At 52.3% G+C, this 17,593-nt stretch overlaps 1 protein-coding gene across 4 annotated transcripts in view; it reads left to right on the top strand.

Annotated features, from left to right (window-relative positions):
• The window catches only part of ATXN2L (ataxin 2 like), an 842,401-nt gene that overhangs the window by 600,140 nt on the left and 224,668 nt on the right, over window positions 1-17,593 (top strand). For all 4 annotated transcript variants that reach the window (XM_086932367.1, XM_086932366.1, XM_086932369.1 and 1 more), the window contains one exon: window positions 8,511-8,632. In XM_086932367.1, coding sequence (XP_086788493.1) covers window positions 8,511-8,632 — 122 coding nt within the window. The remainder of the gene's footprint in view (window positions 1-8,510; window positions 8,633-17,593) is intronic.

The raw sequence follows: 17,593 nt of genomic DNA, 5'->3' as shown, positions 1-17,593 counted from the left end.
GGGTGGCAACCTAACCTACAGCTTCCCAACTTACCTCTCAAAGTGGTGGTCGCCCCGGAAGAATCTGTCCCAGAGTTTGCAGCCTTTGTTCGTCTTGTAGCTTTACCATTGAAATACATTGGACGCCCGACAGCCCAAAAGCACCCTGCACCCAGCCGTCCGAGTGCCACTGGAAATGCAGAATCTGTCCTATCCTACTTCCCCACTTGCCCTGTGTAAGTGATGTGAAAGAAACCGGTTAGGGTTAGATTCCTTACCTTAGAATATCCCCAGGCGTCAGACTGGATCCGGAAAGTTTTGCATAGCAGTACCCCTGCGCGTTTGTTGGCGTCGTCTGCAGCTCCGTGTCGTTGGCGCCGGGAGGACGTCGCCAGAGTACTTGGACGCCGCCCTCGCGCGCTGACGTCAGTTCTTCTTTTTTCCCCACCAGCAAGCGCAGATCCGGAAAAGGCAGTTTTTAGTCATTTTTTAACTAACTTTTTCGATCCTTTTTGGGTCCTTTTTCGAGTCAGTAGACTCTCGGTGCCGGTAGTGATGCCCGGGTTCAAGCCCTGTGCTGACTGTAACCGTCTTATGTCGGTTACCGACCCCCACCGTCGGTGCCTGTATTGCCTTGGGACCGACCACTAAGACAAGTCGTGCCCCGACTGCCGGGCCTTGACGTTGAAGGCTAGGCGGGAGCAGTCCCGTAAGCGCCTCGAGCTCCGGCAGTCGGCCCTGCGCCGTTCACGATCCAGGTCGATTAGGAGGTCGAAGGACCGGTCGCGGGGCCACAATCATCGCAGCTCGGTGAGTCGACATCATTCGTCGGGCTCCAAGTCCTCAGGTAAGAGGCACAAGAAATCGAAGAGACGACATCGCTCTTCCAACTCCCCACGATGCGGCTGCGGGTTCGGGCGACACCGCCCACACGGCTCCGCCGGAGCCGCAGGTGCCGCTGCCAGCTCCATACCTGCTGGTCCCTGGGCTAAACGCGACACCGGAGGAGATCGATGTTTTCCTCATGGCCATGAGGTCGCTATCTCCTCCGTCGGGTCCCGCTGTGGTGCCTTCTGACTCCGTGGCCCCGACTGGGAGCCCAAGCAGGCCGGGTGCTTCGGCGCCGTCGGGTGCTTTGGCCCCGGCGCCGTCGACTTCGGTCCCGACGCTGCAGGGCCCGTCTGGATCCGGGTCGCCGCTGGTCGACCTTACGACCCCTCCGCCGGCGCTGACGGATCTGGCGTCGTTCGACGCCGCATTCGACGGCGAGAGAAGAGCAATTCTTCTATGATCCGGCCCCATTCTTTGCACTTGACTATCAAGAGATAGGAGACGAGGAGGATTGGGAGGGGTCTGAGGACCCTCTGGCATGAGAGTGCCAGTCGTATCAGGACTGGGCAGTGGATCTAGGGGAGGCCAGTGGTTTGGACACTTCGCCCGGCACTGGCTTTGTCTCCCTTCCTACTGTGGCTACGGAGGAGGGGGCTGCTTACAGCGGGTGCTCACGAGGGCGGCCAAGGCCTTGGCTCTTGAATTCCCCGTCACGGCCGTGAGGACTAACCTCATCACTGAGGTCCTTAAACCGCAGGCAAGCTCTTCGGAGCCTCTACTGCCGTTTAATGAGGCCCTTACTGACGTTCTGTTGGGCACTTGGTCCAGGCCCGCTTCAGGTCCCCCTGTAGATCGGAACGTGGGCAGGCGCCACCGCCCGGCCCCGGGTGACCCTAGCTTCCTTTCCATCCACCCCACCCCCGAGAGCCTGGTTATTCAGGCCTCTAACTCCCAGACCGCATTCCCCACTGCTCCACCTGATCGGGAATCCAAAAGGTATGAGCAGTTCTGTATGAAACTGTTCTCCTCACTTTGTTTGGGGTTGCGGTCGGTCAACACCGCTTGCCTTTTGGGCCGTTGTACCCACTCTCTGTGGGACACGGTCGCGGACGTGCTGCCAGCTTGCCCAGGGGAGGCCCAGGTCAAACTCGCTCAAGCCCTTGTGGAAGGGCGGGATGCAGCACAATACTCTATCCGATGTGGGCTGGATACCACAGACTCGATGGGCAGGGCGATTTCCACGACTGTGGCGGTTCGCCGCCACGCCTGGCTGTGGTCCGCCAACTTTTCGGCTGATGTCCAGAATTCCCTCATGGACATGCCGTTTGATGGCCGTCGCCTCTTTGGCGACAAGGCAGACAGTGTGCTTGAGCGTTTCATGGACTCGAGGGCTACGGCCAAGTCCTTGGGCCTGTCGTGCCATCGCCAGCAAACTGCTGCCTTTTGCTCCTTTCGTGGCCAAGGAAGGGGCTCCCCCTCACGTCCTGCCAGCCACGGGCCGCAGATTAAGATCCAGCATGGTGGCGGACGTGGTAACAGCTGTGGCGGTGCCAGGGGACAACGGCGAGTCTAGTCCACATCCACTCCCGCAGCATCCGCCTCAAAGCCTTCCCAGTCTGAGCTTTCAGGCCCATTCGACGCCAGTGGGGGGGGGCAGGGTTCACCATCGCCCCCACTGGCGCTCCATCACATCTGACAGGTGGGTGCTGCAAATCGTCGGAAGGGGCTACTCCCTCCCCTTCGATGTGATCCCTCCAGCCATGCCAATGCAGTACCACCGCATGTCGGGGGATCACTTGCAACTTCTGCTAGAGTAAGTTACGTCCCTCTTGGCCAAGAGGGCCATCAAGCGTGTTCCTGGGCCAGAAGTAGGGTGTGGTTGTTAGTCCCACTACTTTCTGGTTCCCAAGAAGGGCAACGGGGGCCTACACCCTATCTTGGACCTGCAAAACGTCAACAGCTTCCTCCGGAAGGAGAAGTTCTAGATGCTAACTTTTGCTCAGGTCTTAGCTGCCCTAGACGCTGAAGACTGGATGGTAGCGTTGGACTTGCGTGGAGAAGTGTGGCTCAGGGGTTAGAGGCGGCAGACCCGGAAGCTGAGATCGGCCCTGGACCAGGGTTCAACTCCCCGCCTCGGCGGGTGTTGGGCTAAAAATTCCACGGACTCGATAATTCTCGCTCCGGTGCCTTCTCGACTCACAGGTTCACACTCTGCGACTCTGGGCAATAGCTTGCTTAATCTCCACAACGGCCCCTCGCGGCGGGATGCCTGGCTTTCACCTTGTGGATACCCTGCCGGGGTTATCTCACATGGGGAATACCAGGACGGGTTCCCTAAGCAAGCGCCGGGAAACCCACTGCGGGTAGCTGTGCGTTATATAAGCTCAAATACATTTACATTTACATTTGCATGATGCATATTTTCACATCCCCGTCCTGCCGGCCCATCGGCGTTACCTGCTTTAGGCCGCGAGCACTTTCAGTTTACGGTGCTCCCCATCGGCCTTACCAGTGCCCCTCGGGTGTACAAGAAGGTGAAGGCGGTGGTCGCAGCTCATCTGCGCAGATCAGGGGTTTCAGTCTTCCCCCTATCTCGACGACTGGTTGTTGAAGGCGGGCTCGCCCCAGACAGTCGTCAGCCACCTCCTGGCGATGGCCGACCTCCTGCACCTGCTGGGGTTCTCCATCAATGTGCCGAAGTCACACCTGTGTCCTTCTCAGAAGCTCCTCTCCATCGGAGCGGTTCTGGATTCGGCACTGTTTCGGGTCTATCCTCCCGAACAGCGGGTTCGGGATATTCAGGCTCTGATTCTGATCTTTCAGCCTTTATCCAGAGTCTCGGTCAGGTTGACGCTGCGTCTCCTGGGGCTGATGGCCTCCTGCGTCCTTCTGGTGCATCACGCCAGATGGCGGATGCGAGCTCTGCAGTGGGACCTGAAGTTTAAGTGGGCCCAGCATCAGGGCAACCTGTCGGACCACGTCCTGATCTCGGAGGGCACTGTGAGACCGTTGCAGTGGTGGCTCACGGACCGCGATTGGGTCAGTGGCAGATCCCTCTCCCTACCCCAACCGGAGCACGTAGTAGTGACGGATGTGCCCCCCTGGACTGGGGGGCCACATGGGAGAGGCGGAGATCAGAGGTCTTTAATCTCCGGCGGAGTCCTGGCTCCATATCAACCTTATGGAGCTGCGGGCGATCCGACTTGCACTGAAGGCATTCCTTCCCTCTGTCCGGGGAAGTGTAGTGCAGGTGTTCACAGACCACACCACTGCCATGTGGTACTGCAACAAACAGTACGGGGTGGGGTCGTGTTCTTTGCCAGGAGGCTCTACGCCTCTGACAGTGGCTGGAACACCAGGTCGTCACTCTGGTGGTTCAACATCTGGCAGGTTCCCTGAACGCCATGGCGGACTAACTCAGCTGCCGGTGCATGATGGATCACAAATGGCGTCTGAACTTGGACGTGGGGCAAGGTCTCTTTAAGCAGTGGGGAGAGCCTTTGTTAGATCTATTCGCCACCGAAGAGAATGCGCAATGTCATCAGTTCTGCACGTTGGAATTTCCAAAGCGCCTCTCGCTCGGAGACTCTTTTCCTCACGAGTGGAGCTGCGGTCTGTTGTACGCCTTTCCGCGTATACCACTTCTGCCCATAGTGCTGAAGATCAGGCGCGCCCGGGCCCAAGTCATCCTTGTGGCTCCGGACTGGGCACGAAGATTCTGGTATTCCGAGCTACTCAGCATGTCAGTCGATCCCCCGATTAGTCTGCCTCTTCAGGAGGACCTTCTGTCGCAGCAGCAGGGGTCGTTCCTCCACCCGAACCTGCCCAGCCTCCACCTACATGCGTGGAGATTGAGCGGCGACAGTTGAGACCATTTGACTTGCCTCCTGAAGTCTGTGATGTGATTCTGGCAGCCAGGCGTCCCTCCACAAAATCGACATACTCCTGCAGGTGGAACAAATTTGTGGCATGGTGCACAGCAAAAGCTGTGGATCCCCTTTCTGCCCCCTTTCAGAGGTTCTCCTCTTTCTTCTTTCTCTTGCCGACCAGGGCTCTGCTTTAGGCACTATCAGAGGCTACCTCTCTGCCATCTCAGCCTTCTCTTTTCAAGTCCCCTGTTGTAAATGGATTCTTGATGGGCATCACTCACATGTTTCCCCCTGTTCCTTTCGTGATGCCTTAGTGGGACTTGAACCTTGTTCTGACTTATTTGATGTGCGCTCCTTTCAAGCCACTTCACAATTGCCCTCTTCGTCTTCTAACTCATAAGACTGCTTTCCTGGTTGCCATCACCTCTGCCAGGAGAGTGAGTGAGCTCCAGGCTCTGTCTTCTCAACCTCCTTTCCTCTGTCCATCCGGAGAAAGGTGTCTTGAGAACTCGTCCCTCTTTCCTGCCCAAAGTAGTCGCTGCCTTCCACATCAGGCAGTCCATCACCTTGCCCACCTTCTTTCCGCCTCCCCATTCCTCGAAAGAGGAAGAGAGGCTCGCCGTCTGGACTCAAAACGTGCGCTCTCATTCTATCTGGACAGCACACGCCAGTTCCGGGTGGACGACTAGCTCTTTGTTGGTTACGTGGGCCCTAAGAAAGGACGGGCGGTGCACAAATGGACCATTTCTCAATGGGTCGTTTTGTGCATCAAGGCTTGTTATTAACTGGCTAAAAAGTAGCCTCTTGTGGTGCTGCGTGCCCGTTCCACTCGGGCCACGGCGGCTACTACTGCCCTGGGTCAGGGGGTCCCCTTGCAGGACATCTGTCGGGCAGCTACGTGGGCCTCGGTGCACACGTTTGCTAGACACTACTCCCTGAACAGCCAAGTCCGGAGGGATGGCTTTTTCGGCTGTTCTGTTCTCCAGGACTTTCTGGTATGATCTTGGTTCGCAGACCCACCACTGGGGTTGGTATAGCTGGGGTATCTATTCTAAGGTAAGGAATCTAATTCTAACCTGTTTCTTTCAGATGCACAAGTTACTTACCTTCGGTAACGATAATTCTGTAAGAAACACTAGTTAGTGTTAGATTCCTTAACGCCCCATCCATCCTCCCCGTTCTGCGAACCGATATCTAGGGTTTAGGTACATCTCTTTGAGGGCCCTAGTTTTATGGCACCAGTGTGGGTTTTTATCATGGCTCTGCGTTCCTGGCGCGGAAAAGCTGTGTATAGGAACTGACGTCAGCGCGCGAGGGTGGCGTCTAAGTACTCTGGCGACGTCATACCGGCGACGACGACGGACGCGGAGCCGCAGACGACGCCTACCGACGCGCAGGGGTACTGCTACGCAAAACTTTCCGGATCCAGTCTGACACCTGGGGATATTCTAAGGTAAGGAATCTAATACGAACTACTGTTTCTTACAGATATATCGTTACCGAAGGTAAGTAACTTGTGCACCAGGAGCTCAGCTCCCACAGCCGCGTGGCCTGTCTGCTAGCAACCACCAACCAAAGGCTCCCTACCCGACATAGGCTACATTGGGCCTACTCACTCTGTACAAAGCTGCCCCTGTGCTGCTGAGGGTATAACTACTGTACATACCTGACCCTGGGAGACCCCCGAGTCTAACCCCAGAACCTTAACCCTGCCAGTTGAGTTCCCACCTGAAAGCCGATAACTCACATTTTCTCCATAGGGTAACATTGGCTGGTTTTCACTTGGAAATTCTTCTAAGCGTCAAGTTTTGCTACTTTGAAATATTCCTTAAAAATCGTCCGATCAACGAAAATTACTATGGATCTTTGTGCCCAGCACTGACCCTAAAAGGTAATTATAACTGTAACTTACTGTTGATTTTCCTCCATAGGATTACATTGCTTTGTTTTCACCAACATTTTCTTTTAAGTGTCGATTTTGAAAAACATACAAATATTCCTTAAAAATGGCCTGTGTAGCAAAAATTATTTCTTTCAACTGTTTACAGGAAATGCACCCGGGCTGAATCCAGGATCCAGCCCGGAGTAAGAAAAACATTCGTAAAGTGATTTTATTGCATTTACTTAAAACTTCCCATTTATCTCAATATTATTATTGTCAAGTTTATGTTGCATATTGCAACAACTGTATCTATTGCATTCTAAAGTCTATTGCTATTTGTAAGTATTCAATTGCAACATCTCATTCCGAGAAAGTCTTTTTATACCTTCTGATGGTTCTAAAATAAAACAACAATATATTTTATATACTGAACAATTGGCCTAGAGTTCAGTTCTTGAGTGTGTGAGACCATTTGCTGACTGTGTGTACAACAAATGCCTTACACTGTCCTCTGATACTGCCTTACTGCTCGACCAAGCTACCACTTTAGAGAGTAAGGTTATTTCTAACTTTCGCCTCTGCCATACCTCTGGGGACTGTGGACTCTATGCACACTGTACCTTACTTTGGTGCAGTATATACAGAGCCACTTTCTTACAGTGTGGATTTAATGTGCTGAGAAGTTCGATACCAAACTTGCCAGTTTTCAGTAAAGTGATTATGGTGTTGTGGGGGTCGTATTGACAAATTCAGAGTACCATATACTCTTAATGGCATTACTGCACCTACAATGTCTACGAATTGGCTTAGACACTGTAGGGGTACGGGGCTCATGAGCCTGTACCCTCACCACTGGTATAGTGTACCCAGCTAGAGGGGTGGCTGATCTATGTCAGGACAGTGGGTTGTAGCCATGGCACACAGGGATGTATGCCATGTCGACTCCTCACTTTGTTCTGCACCAAAACACGCAGCCTGCAATGGCAGTGTGCATGTGCAAAGGTACAGGGCCTCTAAGGGTGGCACAATAAGTACTGCAGCCCTTAGAAGCCTTCCCTGGCCACAGTGCCCTTGGTACATGTGGTACCATTTTCCAGGGACTGACGTGGCCAAAAAGTGCCAATTTGTCTCAATGGAGTTTTGGGAATGAACATAGGCCCTGGCTACCTGATTGTCAGGAACCCAGGGCACGCTCTGTCAAATTACATCAATAGTTTGGCAAAGACTCGGGTTGACCATGCAAAAAGAGGGCACTTTCTCGAAGTATCTGTTCTTAGCATGTACTGCTGTAGATTTACATGCGCCTTCCCTCCTCCCCCGACTCCTGAGGTTGTTGCAGTTCTTGTTGTTCAAATTATATATACATGGACATCTCTGTACTACAATTACTCCATTCTCACCCTTTTGCGGGGGAAAATCTAACAATGGAGTTGAATCCCATGCGCACTATTACCGAAAGGAGGCGTCGCCTTACCTCGTGACTGGAAAAGACTTTAAAGAAAAACAACTTGCAAACATCCTGGCTCAGCACTAGATGGCAGGAGTATGCAAAGCATGTGAATCTAGAGCTCTACATGCCAAGAGCAGATGCTTACAGAGTAAGTAACATAATCCTTATGGCACATGGATGGATCTTTTTCTAGGGAGATTTGATAGTTTTTTCCCTTCAGAGAGGAAAGTAAGGGCTGTGCCCCAGGATTAGAATCACATTGCTATAATTGACTGACACAGTAAATCATAGCATGAGGCATCCGGTACCTCCCTCACTTAAATGGACTCTCTCAAAGCTCTTCTGTTAAGTACTGTATTGTGAATGTTCCAGTCTGGTGAGAGTGATCTTGGGTTTAGGTGTACAGTAATTGCTCTTGTACCTAGTTTATATTGCAATCCTCTGAACTTTTCTTTGGTGTCTGGCTTCTTTTGGTGTTCACCGTTTTCTTTCTTTTCAGCCACTGTTCACCAATCTTACCCTCACCATGCAGCCCAACTCCATCCACATCAACCACAGCCATCCACAACGCCAAATGGAGGACAACAGCAAGGCCAGCACACTGCTCCAAGTCCAGTTCAGGTATGTGGGGCTATCAGGTGTTACTGGACCATATCTGAATTTGTTTTATTTTACAGTGCAGAACTCCACTTGTATTACATTTTTACAATACTGTCTTCAGTCAACTGTATTCATAATGTCTCCTTGACTGGGAGGTGCTCCACCACTGAATTGAATCAACCTACTTCTACACCTGAGCCACAACATTGGCGGTTACTGCTGCTCAAAATATCAATATTTAAAATAAGGCAAAGGCATAATTGTTACAGAGGGTATGGGGAAGGCTAAGCATTAGTTGGTTCAGAGTTAGAAGTAGGATTAACAGTAGAAGGAAGCCTTGGATTTCAGCTTAGTGGCATAGGTTGATCTAGGGCTAGTGTTTATGTTGGGCTAGTTTAATGCTTAATTTTAGGCTCGGGTTTAGAGTTAGGATAACATATGGTAATAGCTTAACCCTGGCCCTAACTCCCTATGCCTTAGGGGTTAAAGTTTGTGGCAGAATTAGGATCATGGTAAAACACACACAACATAAAAAATAGGGTCAATGGAGTGACCATTTGTTGAGACAAAACTCCTCTGTGATGTGATCTCTGTTCTGAGCTTGACAATTTAGTTCCTTAATGTTTTAAACCATCACTGGGCATTAGAATGCTTTCAAGACACTGCTAACTTAGAATACAGAAGTTAACAAAAAAGTAACACGAATAGGATGAACAAATACAATTTAAGTCTTGAGCAGTAGAATCAGGATCTAGTAATGGTATTTCAATACATTTGTGTAAAAGTTGAGTTTTTAGTTATTTTTAAAGAGTTCTTGGGTCTGGTGTATTGAAATTGCAAATAGTTGCAGCAGCACCTATGAAATGAAGTGTTAGTGCTTGTGAAATAGTGAATCCCTTCCCTTGTAAAACTGATTCTTGCTCCTGAAATCTTTCTCTGCCTCAGATGTGCTTTATATGCAAGGTAGCTGATTGTGGTTGTTCATTGCTTAGATGAGCACAAGGGCATGATACACATATGCATTTTGTTGAAAGGGTTACTGTTTGTAGGAATGTTTTGAGTGGGGCAAGCGAAGACTGATAAAAAGGTTGGGGTAAATACCTTTAAACTAGAGTTGATAAATAGGGGATGTGTCAAATTTGATTTACTGGTGGCGAGGAGGTTCGAGGCATGTGGGCTGATGAATTCATATCTGTGCATAGATCGCCGCCTAGTGTTGGATCCGGATGATCGCACATTGTTGTCCTGGAAGAGTCTTCGAAGTATCACGAGATAGGTGGCTCCTCCCCTGGACTACAGTATGCATGGGCATCGACTCCATCCCCAGATTGTTTTTTTCCGCCATTGGGTTCGGATGTATATTGGTTCACTCTAGTCGGAATCGATATAAAAGTTTTCTTAAGGCCAAAAGGCCTTTAGGTTTTTGTCGGTATAGTCTTGCGTTCGGTGCCTAGTTCTTTCCAGCTCAGATCCGAGCCGGATTCCAGGAGAGCCGCGTGCTTCTCGACGCTGAAGGCCCGGTCGACGCCAGAGGCCTTATCGACGAACCATTATTATTATTTGGACATTTATTAAGCGCCTGGTTACGCCACTGGCGTGTCCCCGCGCTGTGATAAGTGAAATGGCTGTCCCCCCTCCTCCCACAGAAGGCTATCTGCTGAAAAGATATGTTTTAAGTTTCTTCCTGAACAGGACTTCGGAGGATTCTAGTCGCAGTTCCAACGGAAGAGCATTCCAGCGCTTGGGAGCGAGGTATCTAAAAGATCTGCCTCCCATGCGCACCTTAGATACTCTGGGGACTTTTAACAACCCAGTCTGGGAGGACCGTAGACCGCGTGTGGGCTCGTAGTGGGTTACCAGGCTCTGGAGCGGTACAGGTGCTTTACCGCTCAGAATGCGGTGACATGTAGCAAGGGCCTTGAACTCCACTCTCCTCTCAATGGGAAGCCAATGGAGGACCCGCAGAGCTGGTTTGGCGGATGACCTCCTAGGGAGCCTGAGTACAAGCCGCGCTGCCGCGTTTTGAAGGACCTGCAGGCGGCCCATGACCCTGCCTGTGGCCCCCAGATAAAGCAGGTTCCCATAGTCAAGTCGGGAGGTGACGAGGGCGTGCACCAGCGTCTTTCGAGCAGAGATAGGGAGCAGATCTAACACTTTCCTAAGGGCTCTCAGGACACCGAAGCACACCCCCGCCACCCGACCGACCTGTGGACCAAAGGCAAGGTCCTTGTCCAGCCACACGCCAAGGTTCCTGGCCTCACGGCAGGGAACAGGGACTTCACCTAGACAGGGCGGCCACCACGCCGACGACCAAGCAGACGGCCCACCCCCTACCACGAGCACCTCGGTCTTGCTGCCGTTCAGTTTTAAACAGTTTGCGGACATCCAGGCAGCGAGATCTTGCATGCAGTTCCTGAAGATGTCCGCTGCAAGGCCGGGTGTACGCGACAGGGAGATGACCAACTGCGTATCATCGGCGTAGGACACCAAACGAAGACCGTATTCCTCCACGATGGCCTCCAGGGGGGAGACGTAGATATTAAATAGGGTTGGGCTCAGAGACGAGCCCTGAGGCACGCCCTGGCCCAACTCAATCTCCCTTGAGTAGCATTCACCCAGTCTGACTTGAAAACACCTATCAGACAGGAAGGACTTGATCCAGCCAAGCGCCGCTCCTGTCACCCCGCCTTCATTCAGACACTGTAGCAAGGTGGAGTGTGCTACAGTGTCGAACGCTGCGCTTAGGTCGAGTAAGATCAATGCCATAGTTTGGCCCTCGTCCACACCCTGTCTTAGTGCTTCAACCGCCACGAGAAAAGCAGATTCCGTCGAATGACGGGGGCGGAAGCCAAATTGCGAGTCGTGGAGTAGCGAAGCCGTCTCCTCGAACTGCATAAGCTGTACATTGGCTATTTTTTCTGCCACTTTTGCCATGTAGGGCAGGAGGGAGATGGGACGGAGGTTGTCCAGTTTTTCAAAACTGACGTTGGCCTTCTTCTGCAGAGGAAGTACCACTGCCTGCTTCCAGGCGTTCGGGACAGCCTGGGACTCAAAGGAGGTGTCCAGTAGGTGACGGACATAGGGCTCGAGTACTGGCAAGCTGCCCTTTAGCCGACTAGGGGTGGTCGGGTCTCTTGGGGAACCGGATTTTATCGATCTACAGATACGGAGAAGTTCCGCAGTGGGGGGAGTGACGAAAGTGGTTAGTCGTTGTTCCCCTTTAATTTTAGTGGCTTCCGGGTGATTAGGGCCGCTATCTGTCCTCTGGGGGAAGGAATTATAGATGTTAGTAACCTTGGTTGCAAAGAACTCAGCAATTCGGTTACAACCCTCCGTCGTACAGAGTTTCTTAGGCACCGCGGCGGGTTTCCCTATCGCAATAGACTTATAAATAGAGAAAAGCTCCTTGGTGGACTGCTCAGCTTCCTCTATCTTATTGCAATAGTACAGTGATTTAGCCTTCCTGATCAATTTGTGGTAGTTGCGCCGACAGTCTATATATTCTGTTTTGGCATGAGTCGAGTAGGCAATCCTCCATTGCCTTTCAGCACGTTTACATGATGCTTTGGCCGTCCGCATGTCCTCGTTGTACCAAGGAGCCGATCTTTGTACTCGGCCCCCCATTTTCGCCACACCCAGTGGTGCCACCAGATCCAGGGCTTCCGTAATTCGTTGGTCTAGATTAGAATTAATTTCATCTACCCCATCACCCCCAGGATGACCCTTCTCGGTTAGCGCCAGATTGAATTTGGCTTGGGAGAACGCTGCCCATCTCCGCCTAGGGTGTTTGTCAGCGGGGGGGTCACTGGGGCGAGGTCCCTGCATTTCGATGGTGAAAGGGACGAGGAGATGATCAGACCATGGGATGGGGATCGGAGTTTGGGCGTCCACTTGGTTCCAGTTTGCGAAAACTGGGTCCAGAAGGTGGCCCAGCTTGTGGGTAGGGTGCAGTACCTTCTGTTCAAACTGTAAACTTGCCATTGTATGACAGAGATCACTCGCCACCCTATCCGTAGGGGTATCTAAATGCAAATTAAGGTCCCCTAAGACAAGGTATTTATCCGTGCGTAATGCGGCCTCTGTGACGCCTTTCACTAGCTTCTCAATGAAGGCTACAGTGGAGCCCGGAGGGCGGTAAATTAAAAGGCCTTTCAGGGTGAAATAGCCATTTATTGAGATGGAAAATGCACCAGCTTCGCTATCATCAATCATGGTGCGTTCTAGCTGACATTGATAGTCTTGTCTAGCAACTATGGCTATGCCGCCCCCTCTCCCCCGTATTCTGTCTAGTCTTTGCAGACAGTAACCCTCTGGGATGGCTTCAATGATCTCCGGCATGGAGTCTTGGTCAAGCCAAGTCTCCGTGAGGAAAAACAGGTCCCATTGTTTTCCACTGAGGAGGTCATAGATATCCAGAGAGTGTTTGCGTAGGGAGCGTACGTTCAGCAGGCCACATACCATGCTGACCTCTGATTTGAGCCTTACCTATGTTGAACCATCATGGAACGGAGCCCGTTCAAGAGATGTCCCGTGTGCAACTCCAAGTATGCAACTCCAAGTATCCCCACATCGACGTCCACCCGGTGTGCAACAAGTGTCTTTCGCCGGATCATGATGAAGCCAGCTGCATAGCTTGTTCCCGTTTTCGATCCAAGAAGACTCTTCTGCATCGACGCGCTGCGCGCCAGGAAGCCCAGCAAACTGCACCGGCGCCTGTGGACAATTTCGATGCCGGGGATGATGAAGCAGCTGACCGGGAGGTTCGTGAGAACCTGTCGAATCCCGCGTCGGAGGTCGACTCCAACTACGACGCGGATGCTGAAATGCTTGAAGCGGAAGAAGTCGTCGACGAGGTAGGAGACGACAACGGGGCCTTTGGGGCCATGGAAGATAGCTCGAGCGAGGAGTTAACTCAAACTGACATTGGGGCCGAAACGCTTCATAAGGCTCAGGTCGAGGGATCGCCACTAGGCCTTACCCAAGATCTTCCAATAAGTTCTACGGCCCCGCCTTCGGGCTCGGCTTTGGACATTGCTAAGGAGCCGCTACCTTCGAAACCGAAAGTAAAAGCTCCGGTCGCGACGCAAGTGAAAGCACTGGTGCCTCCATCGAAACCAAAAGTGCAGATTGCTTTGGTCGGCTCAAAGTCCTCAGACCTGTCGGCACCGACAAAGCAGACGGGCGTTATCGACCCGAAGAAGCAGCTCAAGGGCGTTGAGACGAAGTCTAGCGCGCCGAAGACAAAGGTCAAGGCAGTCGACCCGAACAAATCGGCGCCGAAGGCGGTCGACACCGACAAAGGGCTCGGTGATCCGAAGGTTCTCGAGCCTCCACGTCGACAAGACAAGGCCAAAAGCGGACCGACCCACGAGTCCACGTCTAGTGGTGCCTCGAAGGATTCCGTCAAGTCGACGCAGCCGTCCGCCTCATTCTCCAAGCAGGTGGCAGACTCCCTGAAGCGCATCAAGGATAAGGGCTCAAGTGTCTGGCCTAAGGATCCTTCACCTTTAAAGCCTGTCGATAAACCTCAGAAGACGTCGACGCCCATCCACTTCACGCTGCCGCCAAAAGTGGCGCCGAATGCTTTCGCCCCTAAAATGGCCACCGACCTGCCCGAGAAGGTGTCCTCGGTGCCGAAGTCGACAACGGTGGTCCCGGCCATAAAGCATCGACAATCCTCGTTGGAAGAGCAACAGGAACAGTTTATCGATGCCGAGACAGGCAGACTTTCCCTTTATAAACGGAAAATCGCCCCGGAACAGCCAATGGAGTCCTATAAAATGCCACTGAAGATGAAAAATGATTCTACTACGACTCCTTTTCTTGTGGAACCGGTATCTCCACGTGGTCATGTCTCACCCACTTATTCAGATGTGGACACTGGGGAAGGTGATGATGATAAATACAGCTATCCAGTAAACACTGATCCAGATGATACCAATGATCCCTGGGCAGCTGCTGTTGACCCAGGGGGATCCTCACTCTACCCCTGACACTCAAATGTATGCTGTAAAAACGTCGCCTACTGAGGATTCGGCAGCTTTTAATGCCCTCATTGAAAGAGCGGCTAAAAACCACGACGTCCAACCACATGCTGACCCCAGTGACCAGCCTGACACCTGCAGACGCGGTCGCTCCTCCCTGGCTACTGGTATCGTAGCGCTACACTCCCCACTGCATTTGTGCCTGCTTGCTCGCATTTGCTGACTTAATTATTTGTACCACTGCATTCGTGCCTGCTTGCTCGCATTTGCTGACTCAATTATTTGTGCCTGTGTTTGAGCTCGCATTTTCCGCTGTTGCTCATCAAGCCTATATTTGAGAGTGTTGCATCGCCGATCACATTGCCCGCATTGCTGCCCACTGCTGCCTAGTTTGTTTGTGCCTGCCTGCTCGCAATTCGTTGGTTGGTGATTTGTGCCTAGGTCGTGCCCCAATCGCGTCCTATCTGCCCTTTGTTGTTGTTTGCTGCCATTTTGTTGACTCCAGCCCGTCTCCCCCCCCCGCTCCCGCCTCCCAGCTGCCCCTCCCTCGCTCCGCCCACCTCCACTACCCATTTATGACCGATGCATTTACGTGCAGCGTCCACGCGCAGCGGTCACGCCGAAGGTGCGCCAAAGGTAAGCCCTCCTACGCCCGTCCGCGCCTGGATCGCGCCCAGCGCCAGACCCCCTGTCCCCCGCAAACCGCACTCCTCCCGCATAACGTATGACGCCGCCACCCTCTTAGCCCTTAACCCCGGACGCACACCACAATGCTACGATGCTGCCCCAGGACGTACCCACAGTCGCTTCGCCTGCCACTCCTGCAAGTTCGCCTGCATCAAGACCCACACCAATTCCACGACCTCCAAACACAGCTCCGACTCTAACCACCTGAAATGCATCCTGCTAAACACCCGCTCGATCCACAAACACGCCACAGAACTCTGGGACCTACTCGACACTGCGTCACCGGACATCGCCTTCCTTACAGAAACCTGGATGAACGCTTCATCAGCACCCGACATCGCCATAGCCATCCCGAACGCGTACAAGATCATCCGAAAAGACCGTACCAACCAAACAGGAGGCGGCATCGCCATCGTCCATAAGAACACCATCCGAATCACGACCAGCTTCGACGAATACCTTGCAACCGCCGAACACCTCCACTTCCAGATCCACACCGACCCCAGGACCACACTTAGAGGCACCCTCATCTACAGACCACCAGGAACCCGTAAACAATTCTGCGAAGACATCACTGACTTAATCAGCCCACATGCCCTCCCCTCCGAGAACTACATTCTACTGGGAGATTTCAACTTCCACCTTTAAAAGAAAAACGACTGCAACACCACCACCCTTCTGGACAACCTGGCCAATCTCGGACTCAAACAGCTTGTTGACACCCCCACCCACTTAGCCGAACACACGCTCGACCCTATCTTCACCTACAGCAAACACATCTCCTTCAATCATACCACAGCTCTCCATTGGACGGACCACAGCTGTGTTCACTTCAGCTACAAAACTACCACGACTCACAACCCCCCACAACCTATTCCTCGAAGAAACTGGAACAAAATCACCACCGACCAACTCATCACATCGCTCAACCAAAACCCTCCAGCCCTCTCATCAGACCCAAACGAAGCTGCCACCAAACTCAAACAATGGATCACTCACAGCGCTGACGAATTAGCACCCCTAAGAAACCATCAGATCAAACAAGGTAGCAAAAAGGCCCCCTGGTTCAATGATGACCTTAAGAATTCCAAGAAACTATGCCGTACTCTCGAAAAAACATGGAGAAAAAACCCAACCACTGACAACCTGACCACCTTCAAGGCAGCCACCCGCAAACACCACCAATTGATCCGAGCCACCAAGAAATCAGCATTCAAGGATCGACTAAACAACAACGCCCATAACAGCAAGGAACTATTCAACATCGTCAAAGAATTTACCAACCCCACCGCAGCCTCAAACGACATTACTCCCTCCCAAGACCTCTGCGACTCATTATCCTCTTTCTTCTACAACAAAATCGCCGACATACATAACAGCTTTAAGAGCATTTCCAAAGAACAGCCCACCCCACCCACTTCCAAAACCAAACCGCTCTCTAACAACCTTAACGCCTGGAACCCAATCACCACTGAAGACACCATCCGCCTAATGAACTCCATCCATTCAGGTTTGCCAACCGACCCCTGTCCCCACCACATCTTCAACAAAGCAGACTCCATCATCGCACCCCATCTCCGTGATGTCATCAACTGCTCCTTCAACTTCGCTACCTTCCCAGAAAGCTGGAAACACGCCGAACTCACTGCCCTCCTGAAGAAGCACACAGCTGACCCCTCTGAACTTAAGAACTACCGCCCCATTTCCCTCCTCCCTTTCCCAGCCAAAGTCATTGAGAAAGCCGTCATTAGCCAGCTCGCCGCCTTCCTTGAATCCAACAACTCCCTCGACCCCTCACAGTCCGGCTTTCGAGCCAAACACAGAACCGAAACCGCCCTCATTGCAGCGACAGATGACATCCGAACGCTGCTGGACAACGGAGAAACAGTTGCCCTCATCCTACTCGACCTCTCCGCCGCCTTCGACACAGTCTGTGATAGCACCCTCATACAACGCCTCAGCAACGTCGGAATACAAGGAAAAACCTTCGATTGGATCATCTCGTTCCTCGCCGGGAGAACCCAGAGAGTCCGACTCCCCCCTTTCAAATCAGAGGCCACCAAAGTCATCTGCGTAGTCCCACCAGGATCATCACTCAGTCCCACCCTCTTCAACGTTTGCATGAGTCCCCTCGCATCCGTCGCGCGACGACACAACCTCAACATCCTCTCCTACACTGACGACACCCAGCTGATCCTTTCCCTCACCAAAGACCCTAACACCGCCAAAACCAATCTTCATGAAGGCATGAAAGAAGTAGCCGAATGGATGAAAAACAGCCGCCTAAAACTTAACTCAGGCAAAACGGAAG

This window comes from Lissotriton vulgaris, chromosome 7 (genome assembly GCF_964263255.1).
Source record: "Lissotriton vulgaris chromosome 7, aLisVul1.2, whole genome shotgun sequence".
NCBI classification, from domain to species: domain Eukaryota; kingdom Metazoa; phylum Chordata; class Amphibia; order Caudata; family Salamandridae; genus Lissotriton; species Lissotriton vulgaris.
This window is presented reverse-complemented; position numbering and strand designations above follow the sequence as displayed.